General features: G+C 46.8%; 1 protein-coding gene across 15 annotated transcripts in view; it reads right to left on the bottom strand.

The window, feature by feature from the left end:
* Acin1 (apoptotic chromatin condensation inducer 1) overlaps positions 1–12,192 on the bottom strand; it is a 46,556-nt gene that overhangs the window by 7,515 nt on the left and 26,849 nt on the right. For 13 of the 15 annotated variants that reach the window (XM_076544995.1, XM_076544993.1, XM_076544994.1 and 10 more), the window contains 2 exons: positions 10,625–10,740; positions 1,731–1,872 (listed from right to left, as the gene is read on the bottom strand). In XM_076544995.1, the coding sequence (XP_076401110.1) occupies positions 1,731–1,872; positions 10,625–10,740 (258 nt within the window). Of the gene's footprint in view, positions 1–1,730; positions 1,873–3,243; positions 3,305–3,565; positions 3,805–10,624; positions 10,741–12,192 lie in introns of those variants that run through there. The other 2 variants (XM_016006949.3, XM_016006950.3) reach the window with 2 other exon arrangements.

Consider the following 12,192-nt stretch of genomic DNA (forward strand, 5'->3'; position numbering starts at 1 on the left):
GCAGGCAGGCAGGACCCTAGTCCACCAGTGGCAAGCTGCAGCAATACCACCACCCAATACTTGGAATCCAGGTGAAGACTCCAAAGTCCCTTCCTCCTCTGAATGTAACTGGGGAGGGGTCCTTTCACCGAGAAGGATCATGGAGCCTCTGATGAAGGTAGCCTGGGGCAGTCGTAGATGAACTTCCCCAGGACCTGGTACACATTCAGCAGCAAGATCAGAACATGTGTCTTCTGGGTTGTGGTTGGCATCTCCTCAGGGACTCCAGCTGAGACAGTGGTTCCAGTCAGGTGGATAGATGAACGAGTCCCTGCCTCCAGGGACGGAGGAGAAGTTGGAGCAACCAACATGCTGCTGCCCTTCACCATGGACAATAGGGACCAAAATAAAGTCCATCTGATTGATGAGCAGTGGTGACACATGGGTTGGGCTGTCATCAGCTTTAAATCCCTGGGGTACAGACCCTAGACTTCTCTGCAGGGTTCCTAGTCGGCACAGCTTAAGTCATGGGTCCCACTCAGTGTTTACAGCATGGCACTGTTATCACAAACACCGACCCTCTTAGGTTTCTTGGTCCCTAGATGGGGATCCCAACAGTCTGTAGCAAACAAGGCAACCCAGTCTTTGACAGGTAAGGGCATGTGGGCAGGCGCCCCAGCACTGGCATAAACTCTTCTTGGGGTGTCCCAAGTAGGGAGATGATTCAAGTCCACCCCCTTCCACATGCTTTTGTTTTCTCAGTATGAGTCTCTCCAGAACAGTGCTCTTCTTAGCCCCCTGATGTAAGCAAGACAGGGAGGCAAAGGGGCCCATCACAGGAGCCCATACACATGCCCCCTCTGGCCAAGACACCTGGATAGCAGACTCGGCTCTGATTGGGCGGCTCAGTAGCAGCGGGTGGGTCCAGAGGTAGAGGCGGCATCAGCGATTGGCCAGTTGGGCAGGGTTATATTTTACGGGCGGATTACCGTACATGAGGTACTTGGACAAAGTTTTACGGGGAAGAAGGACCTTGTAATAAATAATATTCTGCACATCAAATCACTTTCACCGGCCCCCACCCCCGCAACACACACCAGAGAAAGGCTACACACACAACAGCCCCTCCCACCCTGTAATAATACCACTCCCAAGCCCAGCTAATTCTATTTCTTTAAGAGCCAAGAAGACTTCGCTGGCTCCAATGGGGGACACCTCTTGAATTAGGTACAGGGAAAAAGGTAATATACACGCCAAAAAAGGAGACAGGGGCCTTCTGGATCACCCCAGTCCTGGCTTGTAAGAAGTGTACCTCTGTAATGAGACCACTGGGGGGCAGAAGAGCAACAAGAATTCCTCAGCACGGGTGATCTGCTAAGAGCCAGCAGAGCCCACTAGGTGGCGTGGAGGGCCATCAGGCCTTTAAAAGGGAGGGAAAGCTAAAGGAGCTAGTTCCCATAAGCTTCAGCAGCAGCAGGAGCGGTGCTGGGCTTTAGAGAAAGGACCATTAACAGACTCCAGATTAGGAGTCTGGTCTGCACTACTTCCCACTCGGGGAAAGGAAATCCAAGAGCCCTGTCCCCATCACAGGGGCATCCCTTGCGAAACCAGCGACTTCTCCTGCTCCAAGGCCCTGCCTTCTCCCCTCGTAAGTCATCCCACTATGTGAGAGGGATCACCAGGATGGTCTAGTCTCCCTAGGCCCACGTTCTGCCACCCACCCACGCCATCAGGTGGCTTTGGCTAGTTACCTCTTTCTTCTCCTCTTCTTCAGCATTGCCCTCTGGGCGGTCGTCATTGCCGACTTGGTCTGCGATGGGCGCAGGAGGCTCTGGAACCTCCTTTTCAGGTCTGTTCTCACTTGTGTCCATGGTCACTTCCTCCTTCTCTTCACTGATGGATGGAAGAGGTTGGAGGGAAGGGCAGGAGAGAATGAAGGGGAAGAGAGCAAGATGTTAGCTTTGGGGCCATAAAATCCCACTGTCTCCTCACTTGGGTGGGATTGGAACAGCTACCTTTTAGAGCGGACTAGAACTGTCACCACAGGAGGGTGGGAATGTTTTCCTTGGGGGAAAAGCATGGATTACGGTGATCATGGACACACTGCTCTCTCTCCATGTGGGCACCCAGAACTGACCGAGTTCTTAGGTGCAAACTCCACAGTTCCCTCGCACGAAACAAACCTCCTCCTCTAAAAAGTCCTTCAAAAGTGACCTCGAATTGCCCATCAGTCTGTGACCTCCCTATCCGGGGGTTGCAGGCACCTTTACTTTAACAAGAATCTAAAGGAAGCCTGATTCCTTTATTAAAAAACAAAACCCAAGCCAAGAAGGCATGGCTGTAACAAATGATCCCGACCTTGTGTTTAATCAACTGTTTAATAAGCAAGTGCCTGATGAGCCCCCCATCCGGAGACAGCAGAACAGGGAGAGAGAGTGAGGGGCTGCAGGAGTCCAGGGTTGGTGAGCATGCCCACGTCTCTCATGCTAGGGAAACCCAAAACTACTCCAGTAGGAAAGCCTGAAGGGCCAGGCCACTCTCGCCTGCTCAGTCAACGTCCTTACATTCGACTCTTCCCCGTCTCTCCCCACTCCCTCATTCCAACTTCCAAGAGATAGAGAGCAGTCCTCCAAATCAGTACATACCCTCCCCCACACCACACAACTCCCCCAGACATGGAACCCACTCTCCCACAAGTTAGCACCCACTTCAGACAAAGAAATCGAGAGATTCCATCAGATAAAATATCTTCCTACCTTTCTGTCATCATCCCTAACTTCTAATCCCACCCCACCCCCCATACTAGGTTTTAAAAAAAAATCAAATCAAGATGGTCAGGGGCCCAAGTGACAGAGAAGGGAACCAAGCCTCCCCAGGCCAACACGGAGCACCAGAAAATCCAGCCTTCCCAACAGGCTGTCTGACCCACAAGGGGTCAGAAAAGCCCCTAGGGAACAAGGAGAGATGCAAAATGAGGGGGAGGGGGAATCAGGACCGGGCCCCCAGCTCACAGGCCCCCACACAAACACGTGATTTGTCTGCTTAAATCGTGAAGAAAGGCTTATCAAAAACCAAACCCAAACAAACGACCTATTTCTCAGAGAGGGCAACTGGGGCCAATTAGGAACCAAGCAGGAAGGACAAAGGGAGAAAGCGGAATGCCTGAAAACAGACCAAAATGAAAGACAGTGAAAGCCATGAGGAAGCTGAGGAGGACGGGCGGGCTAGAGGTGGGGAGGACACATGGGAATGAGAAGCTCTCACCCTTCTCTGCTGTCTGATAACATGATTTTTTTCTCCCCCTGGAAGTGCTGTTTATCCCTTTCTGGAATGGAAGAAATAACAAAAACCAAACAAAAAAATCCTAAAAAAATTAAAACAAAAAAACAAAACCCCAAACCAAACAAACCACCTTCCTTGCCCCGAGATCCCACCACCTTCTCCCAGCCACCCGATCCAGAGAGAGAAAATCAAGATGCAGCAACTGGGGATCCAAAAAAAAATGGTAAATGGAAGGGGAGGCGGTGGTGGAGCGGGGAGGCTAAAATAGATCTGGCTTTTAAGAGAGAAGCGTTTAAGTCCTCACGGCAAACCCTGAGTTCGGCTGGACTGGTCTCTCTGGAGGAAGAGAAGGAAGAGGGCCAGGCTGCTGGTAAGAGCTGGCTCTATTGTATTGGCGAAGCGGCAGCGATCAGCCGGAGACATGCAGGGGAGCCATCTTGCCACTTACCCAGCAGCCCGTGTGTGCGGATGGGGGAGGGCCCTGATGCAGCAGGGGAGGGGAAGAGGGAGGGCGCTGAGTGAGCAAGGTTCTTATCCTCTGGCAGGCCACAGGGAGTCAACTGGCTCCAGAAGCCAGGCCTTTTCCCTTCTTTTCTCGGGTTACAACAGCCAGAGAGAGGGCTAGTGCCACAGGGCCGGGGTGCTTTCTCCCAGACCTCCGGGGCCAGGATGGGGGAACACACAGTTGGAGCTGCCTGACTGAAGACATAAACTAAGTGAAACAGCAGGGCTGGGAATGAGAAACGATGAAAAGAAAAAAGATAAAGTCAAAGTGGAAAGATCTTTAAAGATGACCAAAGTTTCTATTCTACCCTCAGAACACTGAGACACAAACTTTTTTTTTTTTAATGTGCCCATCACCCTCCAACCCCGGAGAACTCTCCTGCTGCTCACCCCTGGCAATGGCCACATGTAACCTGTCTGTTTCCAATGACTGGTGGAGGGAAGTGGATCAGTCTGGGACAGAGCTCCTCCAAAAGAGAAAAGGTGGGTGTCTCTGGAGGGACAACAGATGAGTGTTCCCAATCTTCAACAAGGCCGCTCAGCCCCGGGGTTGCCTACAGCTAGTCAGGGAAAGGCCAGGAGGCCTTGCAGAGCTGAAGCCTGAAGGCCTCCGAAGCAGACAAGACAGTGGAGGTGAGAGGTGTCACTTGGGGCAAGGGAGAAGAATGACTGAGCAAAACAGTAATTATGGGCATCTTCACGAGATTAAATATGAAGGTGGAAACAGACCTGAACAAAAGGTGCATTCCTGCCAGACATGGCGGCTCCTGACTACAACCCCAGTACTAGAGAGACTGAGGCAGGAGGATTGTTATAGGTTTGAGACCAGCCTGTCAAATACCCTCCCCCAGTAACAAAACACTGAAGAGACTCAACAAGCTTATTTGCAGATTGAAATGTACTCCTTTCCCTAACAGCAAAGAGAGCTGTAACACCACAACAAGCCTCAAAAAACTTGTCTGCAAGTTTACACTCTGGAGGAAAGGGCTGGGGGAAACGGACGGGGGAAAGACTGGCCTTGAACTCAAGAGATCAGCCTGCCTCTGACTCCAGAGTGCTGGGATAAAAAGGTGTGTACTACCACACCCAATCTCAGTATTTCATTTTGATCAGAGCTTTTAGATAGGAATGGAATTTTCTACATGCTGTTTAAAATCCCAAACTTGCATGCAAAAAAAAAAAAAAAAAAAAAAAGCATGCTAAAGTGATGCTCATACATTTCTTTAAAAGTTTCCTTTTACATAATGATCCCTGTCTGCTCAGAAGGTAAGGCAAGATCCTGTATGGGGTCTGAACCCAGGAATCAAACTGGCCCTACCTTTCACAAATGGTGTGACAGTGGCCAAACTTCCGACCTTCTCCTATTATCCTCTAAGTGTTGCTAATATAATACCAGCTCAGGGACAGTGTGAGCTCTGTGGGGTCTGTCTTGGCAGCTGCCAGCAAATCTAGATAGGAGTATATAGGAAACACACGCCGAGGGGGTGGAGTCACTGGGGCCCTAAATGAAGCTTTATTTTTTATTTTATTTTTTTTAAATTCAAAGGGTAGATACTTTCTCTGATGCTAAAACATTCAGTGATGGGGATGGCAAGTTTTGACCCTCTGAATAATAAATAATCATTAGGTCACTGGCCACCTAACTCCACCCTGCAAAGTTCCTCAGGGGTATGGATGTGTGCTTTGGCCCCTAGCTCAGGGCCTAACACAAATACCCAGATAAGTACTTCTTATTTACAGTGTAATGATGGGTAACAAGTGAACACTTCACAAGCATTTGTTGATCTGAAAGATTTTTTTCTCTTATGTTTCATGTATATGTGAGGTGTGGGTCCCATGTATGTACTTGTGTGAGCCTGCATGTGAAGACAAGAGTTAGTTGAGAATCATTTTCTTCTTTACATTAGTCATTAAAACAGGGCCTCTCTGAGTTCAAGGCCAGCCTGTTCTACAAACTGTCTTGGAAAAAAAACAAAAACAAAAACACGGTCTCTCACTGGGCGGCGGCGGCGGTGGTGGTGGTGCACGCCTTTGATCCTGACACTGGAACTGACTAAGTAGTCCCTGAACTCACAGAGACCTTCCAGCCTCTACTCCTGAGTGCTGGGACTAAAGCCATCACACCTGGCTTATAACTGGAACTTTTATACATACATTTTTTGAGACAGGGTTTCTATTCGTAGCGCTAGCTGCCTTGGAATTTGCTCTATAGACCAGGCTGGCCTCAAACGCAGAGATCGGTCTGCCTCTGCCTCCTTAGTGAACCATCACTGCCCAGCTGAGATCTGTGCCTTCTATTTCCTATCCACACATACATATACATAAATGCATGTGACAACAATTTATGAAGGAAGAGGCCATGAATTTGAAAGAGAACAAGAAAGGGTATATGAAAGGTTTAGAGGGAGAAAAAGAATGGGGCAAAGAATGATGCAATTATAATCTCAAAAAATAAAATAAAAAAGAACCATTATTTTGTGTGCGAGTGTTTTGCCTGCATGTATGTATGCGCACCGTGTGTGCCTGAGGTCAGAGGGGGCACGGAAAGCCCTGAACTGGAGTTACAGATGGTCATGAGCCACCCCGTGGGTGCTAAGGATGCACCCGGGTCCTCTGCAAGAGCAGCCAGTGCTCCTACCCTCTGAGCCACCTCTCCAGCCCCTTCTATTTCCTTTTATGAATTTTATGGGACCCAAGAATTCCTAAGATGCTATTTTCAGAAGACAATAAGGAATCCTTGAAACTGTCCCATCTTTTTTAGACAAAAGGCATCTTTCTCTCTGTTCCCCTGCTGTGAGCTCTTGAACATATGCTTCTGACCTGTAAAGTTGTAGTGGGAACAGGAGAGGAGACAGGGATCTACAAGCCAGCCCCAGGCAAAGCATCACAGCTCAGAAGAAAAGGACAGAATTACTTAAATATTAACATCACATTACAATATGAAAAACCCATGAGAAACTAATGGAAAAGGCCAATTCTATAGGCATGTATGTTTAACTTTAGTTATAGAAAATCCTAAGATGCTAAGGACCTGATATGAAAACTTAATAAGAAATACTGAAACCAGATAGTATAATCTGGAAGGTTTATGCTTATATACAAACTTCTCAGCAAGCAAACTCTGATAACAAATTATGCTATTTTTGTTTTAAGAATGTACCATTTGGGATACTGGCATTCTAAGTCTCCTGAGGAGCATCAGACTGTCATATTGGGTTCAAGTATTTCCTTCCTTTTCTCAGGGCACAAGGACTAAGCAAAGCGTCCCGAGTCTGAGGTTGCTGCAGTCGACGGGGTTTGTGCATACAGAGGCTGTCTCTAGAAAAGGTCAGTGTATGAACTCACTGCCACCCATGAACAGCGGCACCCATCCTTTTCACCTTTTACTGTACCCTCTGAAAAAAGGGTTTCTCTTTAGACTTGGTCTCAGTATATGAGCCAGGGCCAGCTTTCAATGCAGGGTCTGGGATGGCAGGTGTGCACCTCCACTGCGTTTCTTGCAAGTAGAGCATGAATTCACTTTTATGTGGTATGTGTCTCATGTGGGCATCGTGCCCATCAAGCTTTTTCATGTAGACTCCGGGGATCAAATTGAAGTTCTTATGCATAAAGCAAGCATGTTACCAAACAAATGCACCCGCATGTGCTCCCCCCCTTCTCTCTCTCAAACGCGCATGCACTAACCCTCTACTGTTTAAATAAGAGGAGAGCATTACTTTTTGCTGTATGAGGAGATTTTTGTTATATCTACCGCAGGCAGGACTAGACTTTGGAACACAGCTTGACCAAATTTGAACTGAGGACTCACAAATTCTTGCCCTGAGCAAGGAAAAAAAAGACACTACTACCACCCTACCACTACTCTGTCTCTTTAGACAGCCTCACCATACAGCCCTGAATGTCCTGGAACTCTCTATGAAGACCAGGCTGTCCTCACATTCACAGAAGAACATCCGCCCCCTCCCTACCCTGTGTGCCGGGATTAAAGGGATGAACCACAACACCTGGCTCACTTCTTACATTTAAAGCACCTCACACACAATCAAAACAACCAACAGAGTAAGAATGATCCTTGAAGCCGGGCGGTGGTGGCGCATGCCTTTAATCCCAGAATTTGGGAGGCAGAGGCAGGCGGATCTCTGTGAGTTTGAGGCCAGCCTGGTCTCCAAAGCAAGTTCTAGGAGAGGGGCAAAGCTACACAAAGAAACCCTGTCTCGAAAAACCACACACACACAAAAAAGAATGGTCCTTGAAGTAAATTCTAATCTTGGCCTAACACTTTACTGTTGTTTGTGGTCAGATGGTATTGAGATAGGAGGAAACCCAGGAGTTAAGCCATCAATGTTCTTTGCTATTTAGTATTTTTAAATGACCCCACTTTTTAAGTTGGCAAGGACTCTAGAAGATCAAGCTGCTAAGACCAGGAGTGCTGTCAATCAGTTGAAATATAGGAAACCCACAAAATTTATGCACCAAATTCTATTGTCAGAACAGTTGTATGGGCTTCATCCTGTGAAACATCTTAGGTTGCTGAACAGACTGCCTACCACAGATCAAGACAATGGACAATTTCATTTGCCCGAGCTACTCAGAATTAACAGGACTGGATTATCTTAGCCATAAAATGAAGGTCAAAATCACCTCTAGTACAGTGAAAATACTCTGTATATAACCCTAAGCTTCATACGCCCTGGAAGTGAATGGAAAAATCCAGAAATAAAGGCATTTCAACAACAAAACCAGCTTCTCTTGTTCTTGCTCCAGTCTCGGACTAACCATCTAAAGGTGTGCAAGGAGCTCTGCAGACACTACTACTTCTCAAGGTGCACAGTGCGCAGTTCTTCCACGTGTGCACAACCACTTTCAAACTGCCAGTGTGCAAGAGCATGCTGCACCATCGCGGAACGGGGAAGCCACATTACGTTTGCATGACATACAAGGGGATTTCACCCCACTTTGTCATAGACAGTGTGACTAGAGTTCCGAATACCTTCCAGAGTCCTAGAAGAAAAAAAAACCCTTTTCCACAGGATAATGAACCCTGTCTCACAACAGAAAAACTAAACCTTATCAAAAGGAGCAAGCTTCTGGTTTCTGAGTCAAAAAAATAATGGCCACAAGATGGCAGCAGAGGCAAGAATACAGGCAAAAAGAGCAGAGCACAAAACTATCATTAGTCACAGGAAATAAGATGATCACACCGCTTGCCCACCACCCTCCAAATTAGAGCTAAGAGACAGCTGGAAGCTCTCTTAAGTGTGTAAATGATCAGACTATTATGTATAGAGATAATATTGGTAGCAGAATTAAAAACACAAATATGGAACAATAGAATATTTCCCAAAGCAATCCCAGAATTCCTGATGTTTACAGCTAAGTAATTTTACTATTGTAAAACTTCATTTTTCAGGAGAATTTGAGATGTTGAAGCCAGGAATTCTGAGTAAATAAATACATAAAAATTAAAGACAGGATTTCTCACCGTATCAGGTTGGCCTTGAAACTTACTATGAAGTCAAGGATGACATCCGATCCTCCTGCCTCCACCTCCAGAGTGTTCCACCATGCCCTTTTTCTTTCCTTTTCTTTTGTGAGGCAGAGTCTTGGTACTTATCCCAGGCTAGCCTTGAGCTTTCAATTGTTCTGCCTCAGCCTCCCCAGTACTGGGGTTGTAGGAGAGCGCTGGGGTTACGGGTGTGTGCTCGACACCTGTCTCGCTTCAATAACTTAATTCACAATACAAAGCTCAGAATAATGGACATCCATTCAACTACAAAATCACCCATCAATATTCCTTTTACAATGTAAGTACTAAGAAGCTCACGTGAGCCGTAAGAACGAAGCGTCTAGAGGGCCTCCTGTCTGCTGTGCTGGACTCTTAGGGCACCAACGGTACAGGCTGCTTACTAGTGACAGGCAGAGAGCAGGGAATGCCATGCTCCTTCCCACGTGGTTAGTCTGCTTTTTGGCTTTGCTTTGTTTATGAGTCAGGGTATTGCTATGTAGTCCAGGTTGGCCCTCAACTCACAATCTTCCTGCCCCAGTCTCCAAATGCTTCTGCCACCATGTCCAGGTCTGTGTGGTGTTCCTTTTTTTTTTTTTTTGAGATAAGGTCTTTCTATGTTGCTCTAGCTGTCCTGTAATTTGTTATATAGACCAGACCAACCTCCAACTCAGTAATCTGCCTATCTCTGCTTCCCTCGTCTGAGATTAAAGGTGTGTGCCATTATGCCCAGCCCAGACATGGGCTCGATATGCAGCACTGACCTGAACTTGTGGTGGTTCTCCTGTCTCATCCTTCTGAGCATTCTTGTGTGCTTATTTATTTCTTTTGCAACAGAGTTTCATCTAGTTCCTGTTAAATTTGCCATAGATCTATGGAGTTTAATCCTCTTTTGCCTACCTCAAAAATGGGATTCCAGGTACAAACCACCACGCCTAGCTTTTAGACCCTTCTTTATTACACCAAGTTCTTAGGCTCAGATGTAAGAGCATGGTGCATGTGATTAGAACACTGAGTTAGGATTCCTTAATTCATGTGATTAGAACACCGAGTTAGGATTCCTTAATTCCCTGTCTTAACCAGAGGATTACTTACACTCGGGTGTTTACTGCTTAAAGGAGGTGCCTATTTCAGCTCAGAGATCCCAGATGTTTTCCTAATGCCCTGATCACTGTTTTCCAAACCACCTTAACGTTTTGGGAGTTGAGGCCTTACCACAGTGACGGAGCCTGGCCTTTGTCCATTAAAACTCTGCTTTTATGTTTTAAAGGGAATCCAGAACCGCCGAGTCAAGGAAACCCTAAATGAGTAAAGAATGATCCCACACTTGTCGTTCCTTGTTATACCCTTACTTACACAGTGTGATGAATCCTTTCTGATTCTGGGAGGTGAGAGATCTGAGTCTCTGAGGTCTGAGGCTGTGTGGCAGCTGGTGGCTCTGCCTCTCCAGCTTCACACTTCTTTGGGCTCCCCTGTTAATGGAAAGCAAAAACAAACAAAATAAAGGATTTCATCCTGCTAGGTTCCTTTTCTTTAACCTGGAGCTAGTAAGACAGGGCAGGACATACATAGTACAGGCAGGACAGACATTCACATATGACCGCCTTTGTTCTTTTAGAATGTGGAATGGGGCTTAAAGACAGGTACTTAAATTTGTGTGTGGGGGGGTTCTATTGCACAAATTATAAATGGTTTATAATAAAAGCCTGGAGCCAGATTATCAGGGTGAAGCTGAAAGATCAGAGAAGCAAAGCAAGCCACAGCTACCACCTCTTACCTCACCAACTCCTCAGCCTGACAGAGCCTCTGCAAGAGAGCGAATTCCTGTCTCCTCCCACCTTATATTCCTTTCTCTGCTCAGCCATCTCACTTCCTGTCTCAATCTTCCTAGTGCTGGGATTAAAGGTGAGTGATCCTAAGTGCTGGAATTAAAGGTGTGGGCCACCACTGCCTGACATCTGTGACTAACTGTGGCTGGCTCTGTCCTCTGATTTTCAGGCAATAAAAAATTTTTATTTGGCCGAGCGGTGGTGGCGCACGCCTTTAATCCCAGCACTCGGGAGGCAGAGCCAGGCGGATCTCTGTGAGTTCGAGGCCATCCTGGTCTCCAAAGCGAGATCCAGGAAAGGCGCAAAGCTACACAGAGAAACCCTGTCTCGAAAAAACCAAAAAAAAAAAAATTTTTATTTGATGCAGGTTCTCATTTTGTAGCTCTGGATGGCTTGGAACTCACTATGTAGACTAGCTTTGCAACTCACAGATACCAACATGCTTCTGAGTACTGGGATTGAAAATGTGAGCCACTGTGCCTGGCTAAAGGTAGGTACTTCAAGACTTTCCAACTGGGCCAGTGGCTGAGGCCTGCAACTTCAACACTCAGAAGGCTAAGGCATGAGGACTGCAAGGTATGAACTACATAGCAAGACCCTGTCTTAAATAAAAGGTAAGAAGAAGTCTGAGGGACATAGATGACTACGTTCCTAGTATGTGTAGGGCTGGGGCTCTATCTGTAATGCCAGGGAAGGCTTTCTATAGGGCTGGGGAAATGGCTAACATGCAAGGCCCCAAGCTTCATCCTCAGCACTGCAACAACAACAGAGTGTGAGTGACGGACAGACAGACATCCTATTCTAGCAATCGTTATATTACATTAGGGGTGAAGTGCTGTTGTTTGTTTTTTTGGCTCTTTTGGAGGGGCTGCCACCAAGCTCCCAAATAAATCACACATGGAGGCTTATTCTTAATTATGAATGCCTGGCCTTAGCTTGGCTTAGTTTCTAGCCAGCTTTACTTAAAATTATCCTGTCTACCTTTTGCCTCTGGGCTTTTTCTGTTTTCCTACTTCTGTAAATCTTACTCTTACTCTGTGGCTTGCTGTGTAGCTCCATCTTTTCTTCCTCTCTTTCCCAGAGTTCTCCTATATA

This window comes from Peromyscus maniculatus, chromosome 9 (assembly GCF_049852395.1).
Source record: "Peromyscus maniculatus bairdii isolate BWxNUB_F1_BW_parent chromosome 9, HU_Pman_BW_mat_3.1, whole genome shotgun sequence".
NCBI lineage: Eukaryota > Metazoa > Chordata > Mammalia > Rodentia > Cricetidae > Peromyscus > Peromyscus maniculatus.